The sequence below is a fragment of the Ailuropoda melanoleuca genome, chromosome 7, assembly GCF_002007445.2.
Source record: "Ailuropoda melanoleuca isolate Jingjing chromosome 7, ASM200744v2, whole genome shotgun sequence".
NCBI classification, from domain to species: Eukaryota; Metazoa; Chordata; class Mammalia; order Carnivora; family Ursidae; genus Ailuropoda; species Ailuropoda melanoleuca.
In genome coordinates this window covers 137293432-137310346 of record NC_048224.1, presented here as the reverse complement: position 1 = coordinate 137310346, position 16915 = coordinate 137293432, and the positions used below count along the sequence as shown (strand labels likewise).

Here is a 16915-nt window from a genome sequence, read left to right as displayed (position 1 = left end):
GGTATCCAAGATCTACAAAGAACTTCTCAAACTCAATACACGAGAAACAAATAAACAAATCAAAAACTGGGCAGAAGATATGAACAGACACTTTTCCAATGAAGACATACAAATGGCTAACAGACACATGAAAAAATGTTCAAAATCATTAGCCATCAGGGAAATTCAAATCAAAACCACACTGAGATACCACCTTACGCCAGTTAGAATGGCAAAAATTGGCAAGGCAGGAAACAACAATTGTTGGAGAATATGTGGAGAAAGGGGATCCCTCCTACATTGGTTGGTGGGAATGCAAGTTGGTACAGCCACTCTGGAAAACAGTGTGGAGGTCCCTTAAAAAGTTAAAAATTGAACTACCCTATGACCCAGCCATTGCACTACTGGGTGTTTACCCCAAAGATACAGACGTAGTAAAGAGAAGGGCCATATGCACCCCAATGTTCATAGCTGCATTGTCCACAATAGCCAAATCATGGAAGGAGCCGAGATGCCCTTCAACAGATGACTGGATTAAGAAGCTGTGGTCCATATATACAATGGAATATTACTCAGCTATCAGAAAGAACGAATTCTCAACATTTGCTGCAACATGGACGGCACTGGAGGAGATAATGCTAAGTGAAATAAGTCAAGCAGAGAAAGACAATTATCATATGATTTCTCTCATCTATGGAACATAAGAACTAGGATGATCGGTGGGGGAAGAAAGGGATGGGGGGGTAGTCGGAGAGGGGAATGGAACATGAGAGACTATGGACTATGAGAAACAAACTGAGGGCTTCAGAGGGGAGGGGGGTGGGGGGATGGGATAACTGGTGATGGGTAGTAAGGAGGGCACGTATTGCATGGTGCACTGGGTGTTATACGCAACTAATGAAGCATCNTAATGAAGCATCGAACTTTACATCGGAATCCGGGGATGTACTGTATGGTGACTAACATAATATAATAAAAAAATCATTAAAAAAATAATTAAAAAAAAGAATTATTCAAACAGACTCTACACATGTAGGATACTTTCTCCTTAGAAAGGAAAAGATAATTCTGCTGTGAGCTGGAAGAGAAGTTTTCAAAGCACGGCACAAGAGGGGTCAGGCCCACGTAATGATCGCTCTCAAAACATGACACTAGCATGAATTTATTTGTGACAATTGGTGAAAACCAAAGTGGCCTTAATGTCAAGGCTCTTCTGAATCTCCAATGGTATCACCATTATTGTCCTTGTTTTATATTATTTTAATTTAGATGCTCAAAGATTATATTAAAAAGTCCCAACGTAGCCTTTAATGACAGCAAAACAGGGCTTCAGTTTCCAAAGATGAGGAAGTAGACACAGTGAATAAAAAACCCAAGCATTTCCTATCTTAAAAATGGAAAAACTTTGTTGAGAACCACATCTCTGCCCACCAACTGACCTTTCTCTCCTCTTCCTTCTAGAAACTGAAGCATAGAGCACTCTTCAACTCCTCTCCAATGATGGCTCAGGACACTGCAGTTTGAACTCCACTCCCTCTTCTCCACTGACACTGCTCCTGGTCTGTTGTCCGGGGATCCTCCTCAAACATGTGTCCTAATCTCACATCAAAGCACCAGGCTGTTTAGCAGACCCTGCCTCCAGGCACCATGATGCTCGTGTTCTTGACTGAAGACCTCCTTCTCCTTATGTTCACAAAAGGACTATCTGCTTCTAGGAGTGTCTGACCTGAGCCATCTATTTCCCCATTGGCTTCTTCCTCCTGTACCAGGGCTTAAATGGAAACCAGTCGAGTCATGACCTCACGTCTCTAAACAGACATCTCTTGCCTGACGTCAGACCTCTATATACAGCTGCGTACAGGGCAGCTCTCCTTGGATATCACGGGACCCAACATGTTCTGGCCTCTCTTTGGTGCACATCTAAAGCTTAATAGAAACACCATATACACAGTCATTCAAGCAAATACATAAGTGCCATTCTTGAATCTTCCCTTTCTTTCATCACCTGCAACTCCTGAATCAGTCCTATAGCCAAAGATTCCTTAGTAGTCAAGTGTCGTTCAAATTCAGCCACTCTTCTCCATTCTCAGGTCACTCACCAAGACGGCCTTTCCTCCCCCTGGGTGCTGATTGCCATGACAGCCTCCCCACCGCCCCTCCATGCCATTGCTGCCCCCCCACTCGTTCTCCATACTTGACCCCACTAACACAAATCTTTGCTCTTCACTCTAATGGGTAAAAGATTTTGATGGATCCCAATTACTCTTAGGAAAAGTCTAAGCATGCTTACACAGCGTACAGGGCCTTCGCCACCTCGACGTTCACGTTTAGGAAGGAAGAGCATGGACTGAATTCGGACATCGTGAGTCTGAAGAGCTGATAAAACAGAGTGGTCTGCTTGGGTTCTGACCGCATGTGCCTGGAGAGCCTGAAAAAGCACAGCCAGGGAGATTTTCCTGGAATCTAGCCACAAAACCGTGGGAGATGAAATAACCCTAAGAGAACATGTATAAAGAAGACGAGGCCAAAGCACAGGCATTTTCGCGAATCAGACAGTAAATTCTGTTCATTCTTTCCTATAAATACCGCTCAAATCACACCAAGTCTCATCAGCCCTGTTGCCCCCACTCTGCCTGGAGCTGTCATCTGGCCTATTTTCTGATCTGTTTCCCTTCCCAATCTCTCTTTTAATCCATCCACTATATTGCGACCAGAATGACAGTTCTAAATACAAATCCTAGCACATCCCTTACTCCTCAAAACTACTCCATGAACTCTCTCCTACGATGAATACCATAAAAATGCAAAAAATGCGTCATCCTTGTCCAAACATTGCTCATTTGTTCTCCCTTCCTCCACCACGTGAAACTCCTTCAGTTTGTTCTTTGAATGTACCATGAGCTCACAATGCTGGGTTTCATAGAGGGCTTCCCCTCTGCCCGGGTCTCTGACCCATCCATCAGCAGCAGCCTCCTCATCATTCGATCCCTGCTCACTCACTCTGAGGAGATGGGCCAGCTCTTCACACACCTTCCCTGTAGTGGAACTGCGGGCCCTGCGCTGCCTTCTCTCCCCCGCCCAATACCCACTTACAGAAATGTGCTGACAGTGTTTGTTCACTTCCCAGGCTCCCCTCTAGACTGTGAATTTCTTGCAGGAAAGAACCCTATCTACACGTAGAAGCTGAGCGCACCACATCCCGTCGAGCATGACTGACTGACGGAAACATCTGAAAACACTGGGTGTGAGCGGACAGACCAAGGGAGGAACCTGGAAGAGGAGAATAAGTCAACGAGTTACACAAACACTTTTCCAGGAAAGCAAAAGTTTAAGAAATTAGAGATGATCACTGAGTCAAAGTAGGTAAATATTTTGAGGTAAATAGGAATAAAAAAGAGAGTTTGAGGTTTCAATGCAATAATGACGCAGGAGCTAACATGCAGTCCCTGGGTAGCAAGGCATTTGAGGGCCATCTATAAATAACTGTTTAAAGAAGTTTGGAAGTAAAGGTAAATGGAACTACAGGCTATTAGTTTGACCAGCTAAGAGCAGTGAAATAAAAAGCAGTATTTATTTATGAGTTTGGGCAGTATTAATGAAGTATTAAGAAAAAGTTAACTTCTGGGAGCCTAGATTCTCCAAATTGGTAAAGTGAAACATGCCCATCTCTGACTCAGGACCTTTGCACTTGCTCTCCACTCTGCCTGGCACACCGTTCCCGCAGATATTCACATACTGGTTCTCTCACTGCATTCAATCACTTAGAGGTCAACCTTTCACAATCTACTCAGAATTGACCCTCACTACATTCTGCTGCAGGTCACTTATTAAATCTTTAAACTTCTTTATTTTCTTCACATCAGTTGCTGCTACTAAAAACTTTTATCTACATTTTTATGTTTACTAATTTACTTTGTCTCACCACAGTCATCAGGATTTCAAGATGGGAGTGACGTTAGCTGGCTCGATTATCCTTGTATTCCTAGCCCTTAGACCGGTACTTGGAAAAGAACAGGAACTCAATTATATTTACTGAATTAATTAGTAAATACATGAATGAATAAATGAACGAATGGGTTAGGAGAAAATGTGATCGACTTAATCTATTCAACTCAGTTAAGTTACCATGGCATGACCCTGTCCCTAAAGTGACACTAAGTGTGAGCCAACCACTGGAAGCATAAAGAGCCCCTTTCATTCACTGAACAAGCTACAGAACGACAGGGTATCACATTAGAGTAACAGATGTCAAGTGAGGCCATGGATGTGGAACCTTCCATCTACAATGACAAGCTTTTAATAATGCAACAACAACACTGCATCGATACACAAAAATACGATCATTGGATGGGCCATTGGTACACAAGGAGCCATGACATGCCTAAGAGTCTGTATAAACTGAAATGTATGAACAATGCAGTCAAATGTTGAATAACAGACATATGCTTCAATAAGTCTATCATTTTATACATATTCTTCAACTGTTTCTTCAAAACCGATACCACAGGAAAACAGATATAAAAAATAAACATATATAAATATACATAAAAGATATATTTCTATAGAGAGAGATAGATTAGATTTGGAGGTGTACACAGATATAGATGTCCAACATTAAAGATTTTTCTTTAGCAGCACATTTAATAATTTCTATCTTTTTCTTAACTGTGTTAGGCTTATGAGTCCTAGATTTATCACTGGTATGAGTGTTTTATTTATTTTTCCTTTATTTTAATAATATTCAATAAAACTGTGCATAGATTAAATTATTCTTATAATTCTCATAAACATATGAAATATTCATATCGTTATCAATGTGCTGTTTTAAGATAAGTATCAAATTGGAACAGTGTGTGATTTAGTAGAATTACAGGTACTATCGATCTACATATCTATTCTAATATTATGAAATTTCAATTGCAAGGTAAATTTATTTTAAACCTGGTTGAGAATTTTTCTTCCTTTAAGACTAGTTGAACAGGGGCGGCTGGGTGGCACAGTGATTAAGCGTCTGCCTTCGGCTCAGGGCGTGATCCCAGCGTTCTGGGATCAAGCCCCACATCAGGCTTCTCTCCTATGAGCCTGCTTCTTCCTCTCCCACTCCCCCTGCTTGTGTTCTCTCTCTCGCTGGCTGTCTCTATCACTGTCAAATAAATTAATTAACTAATAAATTAAAAAAAAGACTAGTTGAACAATTGACCATTGAATGGAAACATCAATATTTAAGAATATCTAATAAAAATATTTTAAAACTCAGAAGGGATTTGCCTTATCATTTATTAAAGTTACTATAAAGCCACAGTAACTAGAACAGTATGGTTGTGAACAAGGCAAATAAATCAGTGTAACTGAATAGAAACCAGAAATAGATGCAAGTACATTTTGGAATTAAAATGTGACAAATGTGGAATTACAACTCAGTGGACACAGTGCATATAGAAACAGAAGGCAGGGTGACCTTCGTCTCACACCACACACACACTTACTTTTACAAAGACTAGAATTGAAAATATAAAAATAAAAGCTTAAATAAGATAAAGACTAACCATTTAAAGTAGACAACTCAAAGCAATCAATAAAACCAAAATTCATATTCATAGCAGCAATGTCCACAACAGCTAAACTGCAGAAGGACCTGAGATGCCCTTCGACAGATGACTGGATAAAGAAGATGTGGTCCATATACACAATGGAATATTACTCAGCCATCAGAAAGAACGATTACCCAACATATGCAACAACATGGACGGGACTGGAGGAGATTATGCTAAGTGAAATAAGTCAAGCAGAGAAAGACAATTATCATATGGTTTCACTCATTTATGGAACATAAGGAATAGCAGGGAGATCGGTAGGAGAAGGGAGAAAAGAATGAAGGGAGGCTAAACAGAAGGGGGGATGAACCATGAGAGACTATGGACTCTGGGAAACAAACTGAGGGTTTCAGAGGGGAGGGGGGTGGGGAGGATGGGCTGGCCCAGTGATGGGTATTAAGGAGGGCACGTATTGCATGAAGCACTGGGTGTTATATGCAAACAATGAATCATGAACACTACATCAAAAACTAAGGATGTACTGTATGGGGACTAACTGAACATAATAAAAAAATTTAAAAAAAATCCACGAGACCTTGTTTCCATAAATTATTAGAAACTCAGATGCCAACAAATACCCAAAACAAAAACAAAGGAGAAAAAAATAGGAGAGCTATCTTCAGCACATGTTCAGGGAAATACTGCTATTTCTTTATATAAAAGATTACATAAGAAAAAGAAGAAACTGGGGTGCCTGGGTGGCACAGCGGTTAAGCGTCTGCCTTCGGCTCAGGGCGTGATCCCGGCGTTATGGGATCCTCCGCTATGAGCCTGCTTCTTCCTTTCCCACTCCCCCTGCTTGTGTTCCCTCTCTTGCTGGCTGTCTCTATCTCTGTCGAATAAATAAATAAAATCTTAAAAAAAAAAAAAAGAAAAAAGAAAAGAAAAAGAAGAAACCGTCCAATATAAAAATGAGAACAGGTATGAAGAGATGGGGCCAACAAGAAATGAGAGAATCTCCTTAATTTTTAGTAGAATAAAATTAGACCTTTTGAGAAACTGTATTTCAACCAACACATTGATAACATCTGGAGAAAGACAGCATCCCAGGCGGGCAAAGAGGCGGGGATGGGCATTCTCCGCCGATGGTGGGGACCTGAAGTGCTACAGCCGAGCGGAAAGAAGTCTGGCAGTTTCTACCACACTTAAAATTACACATGCCATTTGATTCAACAACACTGCCTTCATGAATCAATGCTTTAGTAACAGAAGCCAAAATACTAAAATATAATGTTCTAATGCCTATCAAAAAGGGAAGTTTATTAATGAATAAGTGGTTTAATAAACACTATGGGATATTACTTAGCAAGCAAAACAAGAATACTTAGAAGACATATGTTTACCAGCCAGAAAAGATGCCCATGTTGTTGAGAGAGAAAAGGAGATGGAGTTAAAGGCACAAATCTGGGAAAACACAGGTGAGGTCTGAAGCCACAGCAACGGATGAGGTCAACCAGGGACTCTGCAAGTGTCAGGGCCAACCTCTAACGAGGAAAGCCAGCAAGGAGGCAAAGGAAGAGCTGCCAGTGAAACAGGATAAAAATCCCAAGAACTGTAAAAGAAGAGGTAGGAGTCAAGTGAGAAATTAACGAACATGAGGAAGGACTAGTGTCCATTGGATTTTGCCACATAGAGGTGGTTTAACTAAGGCGGATTCGTGCAGTGGTCAGGGGAATAATTTGTAGGGCATAAAGGGGGACGAGGGTCAGAGATCATGTGTACAGGCAATTTTTCCAAGAGTGACCATGAAAACAACGAAATAGGTGTGTGGGCAGAAAGGAGCATAAGGTCAAGGGGGACTGTTTGATTATCTGAAGATGGGCATGTTGGAGCAGGTATGAATGCTGGTGGACAGGGTTCAGTGGAGACGAGACCGACTTTGCCAGAGAGCAGGGGTAACTGAAGGAGGGAGGCGAGAGGGGATAGAGTCCAGAGCGCGCTGGCTTGGGACATGAGGAGGAACAATTCACAACCACAGAACAGAGCGGGCAAAGGGAAATCCACACACCAGTGCCTCTGCAGATTTAACGGTAGGAAGATGCACCATTTACATCTGATGCCTTCCATCCTCTCAGAGCGGGAAACGTAAGGATTCTCTCAGTATGAACAGGCCTCCTGGGGAAACACCGCAGGAGCAGGGAGAGTGTCGCAGTCTGAAACTGAAATGAAACGAGTCTGCTTTTGCTCCAGCCTCGCCTTCGGTGATGACCCAGCTGCTCTGGCGTAAGGACAGACAGGATGGACAGTCGGGTTCTAGCTGGGTTCGGCATCTCTCGCTTGAGCGCAAGGCGGAGATCAGGGCAAGGGGGTGGGATGGCTTCTTCGGTGAAGGACCACAGGCCTGACCTGGGCAGCGGCGGGCCAGGCGGGGGGTAGGGGGGGAGGAGGCGATCCTGGGACCAGCGTGCTGGCGTTTCGGTGAGCTCGCAGCATCACGGGGCTCTAACGCGTGAACAGCATGCACCATCAGTGAAAGATCAGGGAAAGCATGTTAGTGGAAGCAGCATTTATGAAAACCCGTGATGAGAGGGAAAATAAGGTGACCTCGGTACTGGGAAATTTTTCAGTATGCAAAATAGCAGCTTTGATGATATAATTCATCATTGGTCACTGTGAATGAACTAACAGGTCTGGAGTCCATTCATTTTAAATAACTTTAACTTGCCTCCTACTGCAAACAGTGCCTTCCGACCCCCTCTACTTAGAGAGGTAAACTGGGAGAGATAGAGGCCAGGCAGAGGTCCGATTCCTGAGGCACCAAAGAGGATTTAACAGGACAGATCTCATGCTTCTGCCCATCGTTAGCAGTAAGCTGGAAGTATAGGTCCATGGCTTCACATGGCCCTAAAACACTGTGAGCCCATTCCTCCCTCCCGTTCCTCTTACATCAGCTGGCCTCACTCACCGCCACCCCACCAGCCATGACTTGGACAGAATCGAACCTGTCCAAAGACATGTCTTGGCCATCTCTTGGCCACAGAGGTCCAGGAAACATCAGCACTTTTTGCTGTGACATCCCTCAGCTTTCCTGCTACGTCTTGCTTCCAGGATACATTTTTAGACTCTAGTTTTTAACTCTTCTATATAAGATATATAGAACATGCAGAATTAGGCCAGAGCCCATGGAGTCAGGAAGGAATGTGGGTGGAGATGTGGGTCTCAGCCATCTCTTCCTCCATATAATTTCTCTTACATGGTCTTCAAGTTTGCTTTTCTGACTGTCCAAGGAAAACATGCTCACTATGGACAATTTTGAAAATACAGGCTCATTTATAAAAGTAACAGATAATCCCGTAATTATAATTATATAATTATATTCTGAAGTTAGTCATAATTAATATATGGATACTTACAGTTTATATTTATAAATGAATAATTAATTATAATGATAACAGAATTCTACACGCTACATGGAAACACAAAAACGATTATTCCACAAGCCAGACTCAGCCACTGTTAGAATTTGATTTTAGACCTTTCAGTATATACATGCTTTAACATTAAATAATGAGTATTTCCCTAGGTAGTATTTAAAGTTCCTTGTAAGCATTCTTCGTCGGTCTCCCCAAGTCCAGCTCCAAGGCTCTCCTCCTAGGATGCCATGGGATTCTGCTGCTGCCGGGTTTCAGAAGCTCTTGCTTGTACTCGGGAATCCAAACACTTCCTGCACTGCTGCCCGGCTGGGAAGTGGACGCGGTGCAGGGATGAACCACCAGGGCCAGAATGAGAGGACAGGCACGTGGAGACTCAAGTGAGGAAGAAACAGTGTGAAGAATACGGGCCAACTAGCCTTGCCAATAGATCGCCCCAATACGAGGGCCAAGGGAACACAATATGGAAACAACTCATGCATCGAGAACAACAGCTAAGCTGTGGATTATGATCCTTATCAACACACCCTCTGATTCTGTACATGCCCCCACTTTTCCTTCTGTATTCTCTTCATCCTTCAGGATCCAGCTCGACTATGAGACGTCGGTTCACTAGTGTCACACAGTGAAACACAATTTCTGAACTCCTTTAGCACATCGTACCATTCCGCCATGGAAAATAGTTTTTGATATTTCCATGCTTCTTTGCCATTTCATAGACACTACCAAACACAGAACGTAGAACATAGTCGGATCTTTTGTAAGTAGTAGGTAATTACTTGGATAAACCTATCAGGAACATTTTTCCCAGGTATTTGAAACATTTCACCATTTATTAATTTTACATTTCATCCAGACTGCAAGAATTAACTCAAATGCATCCACTAGACCAGACATCTCACTTCTTTTAATTTCCCGAAATTCTAAATTCAAATCATTCACCTGGAACAAAAGGAATATAAGGCAGCAAAGGGCAGCCTCATGTTCTATTTGGTGACCAACTGCTCCCTGAACCTCCCCGAGTCACGTCACTCTGTCCCTCTGTGCTTCCGCCCAGGCTCCGTGGCTGCCATCCAGCAGGTGTGTTCACCCTGCCTAAGGAGCACCCAAGTGCCTTGCAGAAATGGTGCAGAGGGCTTCAGGAACCTCTGCAGAGGCATGGGAAGGAGAAATAATGACATTCTGCTGTGCAGTCAAACAGGAGGGGCAACACGAAAGCCTGCAAAGAGTGCTCTCCTCTCCTACAGACATTTCACCAAGATAATAATCCCAAAATTTCAGAGATTAAAACAAAACAAAACAAAAAACCTATCCTCGTAATTCCTAAATGTGCTGTACACTCCCAATTTTTGTTAAAGAGTTAATTTTCCAACTTACAAACTGATCAATGAATGCCTTTCGGAATTAAAATTTTCCAGGAAGCCCAGTGCATGCCTCTTCTGGGTATGGTGAAGACTAAGGCATTCTCGTTTTCATTCATCATAGATTTTTCACTCCTAGATATATCCCCCCCCCAAAAGACAAAAGAAAGATAAGGATTTCTCCTTCTCAATTATCATGATTTTTTTACTCTCCTTTAGTGAAAAACTCAAGATCCATTCAAATGTGTTCCCTTAACAATGTTACTTTAAATGGAACATTGTAATGTCCTTTGCCAACAAAACCCTCATCCTACGGGGAAAGCATTTTCTACTAATGTCATCTGTCACTTTGAGACAATGACATACATGTACCGAAGTTTTCAGAAGTGCCACATGTATAGCTAGCAAGCCATTTTTGCTATAAATATGTCTCCTTCTTCATGATTACCATCCAGAGAAGGTTCAGAAGCAGCTTTTATCTAGCTCAGAAAATTGTTAAAAAATCAGGCATTGAAGAAAGCCTTGATGGACTCATCAGAAAGCCAGTGACAAACTATTTTTCACACACAAGCATCAGTGTAGAGCATCTGGTACAGATGCCACTCGAGTCCCTGAACATTTCAAGGTGAATGATGCAAGGACAAAAGTTTACAGTCAAGGATAATCGGAAAGATCAAGCTTACAAGTTGAGCACTGGATGCAGATAGAAGCAGTCTAACTTGAGAGTAAAACAGTAACTAAATGGTCTCAGCCATACATTCATGAGCTAAGTTTTTATGCAAACACTGTATTAATGCATGCCCATATCCAGAAATATCCTTCTCACATTCCTTTTTACTAATTGCTATTTTTTTTTATTTTTCTTATAAAGGTCAAGTTTTAAAGATTTCTACCCTATCAGCATTTGGATCACATTGGAATAATTTCAGCACCTGAAATTAAAAGGAAACATACTCAAGCATGTAAAACATCTTTCAATACCGTCCTATGTCACTCATCTGGACGTGGTATACCAGAAAGCCCGCCTGAACTATGGCATCTGCATATCCTATTTCAAGAAGACAACCATATGAGCAAAATATCCAGCTTACTTACAGCACTTGATAAAATGATAGTGAGACATCTTTCCATCTCAGACAGCAATCTTGCTATGGGTTCCAGCATTCTCTTCTGCTACAACTGTAGTCCCCAGGAAATGCATTATTTAGAGCCCTGACTCAGGTAACAGTTTACCTCAGGATGCATTATGGAACCAAGGCTCTGTTCCATGATCGTGCAAAAAAGCTTCGAACTCATTCTCATTCAGCAGCTGGAGTTCAGCTAAGCCTCTCCGTGGATCTGCAGCCACCACGGCTGCACGTGCTATTGTAGCGCGGCTGATTGACAGGGCTCCTGGTGCCACGGTCCCGGGAATAGTCCGCTCTAATTGGTGCTCACAGCAGCCACATTCTGCACAGAGGTGTGCTGCACTGCGGCTCTCCCAGTCCTGCCTGTTAATGGCTTTTCAATAGCTTTCAAATGGCAGCAAACTAGCTGATGAGTGGGCTGGAGGGAAGAAACTGAACGAGGGATCCTAAATCTTATTTGCGCACGCTGTCCACGAGCCAAATGTGACCAGATTTTGAGCCGGTGGCAGAGCTGACTATTTTTAGTTGCCACCAGTTGCTGTGTGTGAACAGGAAACGGAGAGCAGGACCTCAAAATACCACCTCACAAAACGAGAGGTCGTTTGATCTGCCTCTAGTAACGAAGAAATTACATGACATTTCACAATCTCTTTGGTTTTCTCTGGTTTTCTCTGCAGAATGCGAAACTTAAATTATCCACAAAAAGCTTCTGGTTTGCATAGCTTTACAAATTTAGGAGTCTGCTACCGCTGTAGACTGCAATGGATTTCACGGTACAACCGGATGAAATAAGTCTGACTGACTTGAAATCAGAAAGAAAGAATACTATGGTCTTGGGGTGTTATTGCAATAGAAATAAATACCGTGCTCTTCGTGCAGTAGTCACGTGAGCCAAAGAAAAAGGTCGTGTTTAAGTCACTTACAAAGCAAGTTAACTGTTTTTGCAAACTGATGCGTTTTCATGATGATCTCTGCAAGTGAGATGACACAGTCTAGAACCTGTGTTTTAGATTTGGGGGCACCGGAAAGACAAATATGAACAATATATTAAATACGTGCGTCCTTCTGTGGTAGAAGCCTACGTCTGAGATGCTCTCACCAAGCAGAACGGAGAGAAGCACCTTTATTAAGCACAAAGATTATACAATTCAGGCCTATGCAACAAAGGGTCGTGACTTAAGTTTTCAATGAGAAATCATGCTAATCCGTTTAGTAGTACAATGTAGAGGACCAAGGTCAAGGTTTGGTCAGGACGGCCTGAGTTCAAATACAGATTCTGCCACTTACCGGAGCATCAACTTGAATAACTTACTTTGTCTCCTAGAGCCTCAGTTCCCCCACCTACACATGGGAAGTGCAATTCCTACCCTTTGTCTGAAGGTTAGGAAAACGCCTATCCAAATTCCAGCTTCTACTGTTGGTCTGCACTGAAAGGCTGTCATCAGCTTAACAAGGAAACAAGTTAGCTATATGCTAAATGACTGCAATGCACCCTTGAACTTGTCTTCCCAAGAATCAGAATGAGAATTTTCAGCTGTGAACAGTAATATGTATTCTTCATTAATTCATTCATACCACAATTAATTATTGAGAGTCTGTGTTACGCAAGTCACCATTTGAAGGGCTTCTCAGGAATAAAAATTTGCCTTTATATACAAAGAATATACGGTCTACTATTTAAGATTTCCTATGTGTCAAATGTTTCCTAATAAGACCGTAAGAGACAACTATGTGTGTCTGTTACCCGACAGAGAGCAAGGCTCTCTCTTACCTCATGACAAGTCTCCGTATACACATACAGTAATTATGAGCTTATGTGAGTGTTGACCAGGGTCTCTTTGGGGAAGGTGCCACCCATCGAGATATCCCTATGCCCTCCTCTTAATGCAAAGGTATGTTGCTACATACCTCCCTTAAACACGCAAATTTCTTAGTTTTCTGCAAATTGCATGCCTCCACATTATACTCAACAAACGTCATAAGACAACTGAGCTCTATGACACCACTTACTCTTTGAAGGGAAAAAATTAACGTATGAGACTCAGATAAAGCATGGTGTGTGCTTGGCAAAGAAAGTATGTTATTGAAAATATGACTGATTTGAGCCCCAAATAGTCTGTTATTAACTAACTCAAACCCCGCCCCCCATATAAGAACTCTGAACAAGGTCCCATGTGGGCAGTAACACCTCCCCCCATACTTCAGGGGCTCATTACCAAATGCATTTGTTATTCTCTGGTTCATTTATTTCACAGATATTTGGCAAGTCATAGTAACTGAGACACACGGGAAGGCTGGCATCATCCCTCCCCACAAAGTGCTTGTTATCTGGAGAAATAATGACAGTCACACAAGGCAGCGCAGGGTAGCAGGTGAGAAATTACAAGATGGGAAATGTGGATCTCTGAAGCAACCTAAAGCAGCAACATCCAATCCACTTTAAGGTGGAAGGAGGCTATCCTAAGAGATGTATTCTATCTTTATTAGAATACTTGGGGTCTGCTTTTATGCAGGAGCTGTATATACATAAAATTCCCCCAGATTAAAAAGTTATCTCATCTTTTTTCCCTCTGGAAACCACATACATGTGCTCAAAACACAGTAGAACTATGTTTGACCACAAAGAAATAGTTTTATGTTTTTCTTCATTATCAAACAAAACATTTATGCAGGTATTAATACAGAGGGAAAATAATTTTGGCCCTAATAACTTCACTCCCTTTATAAAGCAGAAAAATAATGGTAATTTACAAGTGGTTAAAATTTCTTGATCTCCACCCATCCCTAAGGAATTCAACTCAGTGTTAGGAGACCAGATTGATCATTTCAGGATACTGTGAATCTGAAATGGTAAATATAACATTGGAGTTGGCAGTGGGAGTAGTTAAGAAAGACTTAAATTGGATTAGCTATATTCTTAGTAACCTATCTGCTTTACAGACTATGATCAATAAGACAATACGTAATCATGCAAGGGCGCCTGGGTGACACGGTCAGTTGGGTGTCCGACTCTTGGTTTTTGGCTCAGGTCATGATCTCAGAGTCATGAGATCACGCCCCACATTGGGCTCTGTGTTCAGTGTGGAAGTGGCTTGGGATTCTCTTTCCCTCTCCCTCTGCCCCTTCTGCTCATGCTCTCTCTCTCTCTCTCTCCCTCAAATAAATAAATCTTTTAAAAATGAAATCATGCATTAAGAGAAGTTGTTTTTCACAACGGAATTTACACACTTCCAAAGCACAAGTATTCTATTATTTTATTATCTTTCAAAATTATTACAATGACCAACTGCTGTCTTTGTCACACATAACATTCCAAATGCAATCTGGAACAATAAAGAAATTCCTTTCTCTCTTTTATACACCAAACAGCTGCTCACTATTCACACTATTTCTGATAAAAATACATGATTTCTTTCTTTCAAATGTTAGTATCATTATACACCAGATTTTTTTCAAATGATTTCCTGGCCAAAATAAAAAATACAAAACTGGAATGATTCTAGTGACAGATGAGCATTATGAAAATCACGTACATGCTTATTATTAAATATCTTTTAAAATGGGATGTGTGTGATATACAGCTTCAAAACAGGTTTTTCAGTGAAAGCTCACAGGTGAAATACTACTCCCCTAAGACTACTTTTTGAACGGATCTATTAAGCCCATCTTTTCATAGATAATTTCTAAATCTAATACTTCTGCATTTTTTTCATACTTTATTAAATGATGGAATCAAAATTCAAGTTTACAAACGCTGCTAGTTTTGGTAGGGTTCATATACACGTAGATTACGGTAAAAATTCCAAGTGAGGCTATGAATCACATGCACAATTTGTTTGTAATTCAAATTCAAACTCTATGATGCAGGCCTCTTTGCCTCTGCTCTGGGAATGGGCTGGGCTTATAAATACTAGACTTTGATGAAACAAAACACACACAGGTTTTGACCTACACTTAATCCTCCAAAATATCTGGGGATTAAATTTATAGTATAATCTGTCACAATTACCGAATGCTTCTGGGCAGATGGACCCACTATCTTGTCTCCTGGGAATAACACTCTGATTTAGTCAGCTAGGGCCCTCTAAGACTTACAGGGCCCTTTTCTGGAGACTGCAAAGAAGAAAAGATGTGAGTTGTCAAGAAGAAAGAGGCATCACTAAACTCAGTACTTTCCAGAGTCATCCCACATGTCCCTGAGGACCAAGATCAAGCCAGCCTTGCCTGACCAATCAGACCCCTGTCTCTCTAACCAGCTCCCTTTCCATAGCCTGCCATCTGTTGGGACTGATCTTGATTTCAGCCAGTCAGCTACATCGCTGGCTATCAGATTCAAGCCTCCCCACCTTCAAACATTCACACAGATCTCCTTCCAGAATCAGCGACCATTTAACTTAGATGTAGGCAATCGTGGGGCAAATGGAGGAAGGAATTCACGATATAGATCTGCACGGCTAGAAAGAAAGGAGAGATTAACACGGACCACCCTTTCTGTGGCAGCAGAGCAGTGAGGATACTAACCCAGCTGAGCACTGTTCAGTGCCTAAATGTAAACACGTAACGTAAGGACTAGAAAAGGCTCATCAGCATCAGCACTAACATTTTCATAAAATAACAAAGTAAAAAAAAAAAAAAAGCAATTTCAAAATTGCTCCATGAATTGATTAAAGATGCTCTTTATGTAATGCAAATAGAGTAATATAACATATGCATATCTGTGCATTGATATAGATATATATATCCATTTATATATGCACACACACACACGCGCACACACATACACACAGGCTATATGTGATGCTCTAGTTGTTCCATAAAGGCATCTGGTTACACACATTCCCTTTGTGATTTTTTTCTCCCTAATCAAAATGAAATGCTTTGAATTCTAATGCACAGCAATTAAAGTAGTTATCAAGGAAGGAAATTCGTAAACTTCTGCAAATGTATTCATCTGGATGTTAACACCACTTCAAAATCTCTCCAGCATACAGGTTACACCTATCCAGGACGACCTGCCCACTTTCAGATATTGCTCTGACTCACCAAAATTTGACAATGAACACAGGTTCGCATATCTTAACTGTAAATGAGACATGGACAGTGCTAATGTCTGTGCGACTGCACTGAGGTTTGTGTACATGTGTGTGAATGCACAGGTATGTGTAAGCAAAGGAGTATGTAAGTATTCTCTGCCTTGTTCTTCAATCCATTTGTGGGGGTACGCAGCTTTCTGTAAGTTGGGGGGCAAACAAATGGACTTTTTTCTTCTTTAAAGACCATTTATTTATTTATTTGAGAGAGAAAGAGCGCACGACCAGGAGGGAGGAGCAGAGGGAAAGGGAGGAGCTGATTCCCTGCTGAGAAGAGAACCCGACCCAGGGCTCAATGCCAGCACCCCAAGATCATGACCTGTGCCAAAGGCAGACACTTAACTGACTGAGCCACCCACGTGCCCCATACAAATGGGCTTTCAGTGGTGAGGA

The 16915-nt window shown here is 41.6% G+C and overlaps 1 protein-coding gene across 1 annotated transcript in view; it reads right to left on the bottom strand.

Annotated features, from left to right (window-relative positions):
- Window positions 1-11946, bottom strand: part of MYO16 (myosin XVI) — a 484344-nt gene extending 472398 nt beyond the window's left edge. The window contains 1 exon segment of the mRNA XM_034665464.1: window positions 11401-11946. Coding sequence (XP_034521355.1) covers window positions 11401-11428 — 28 coding nt within the window. The 5' untranslated portion in view covers window positions 11429-11946.
- Between the last annotated feature and the right edge of the window lie 4969 nt (window positions 11947-16915).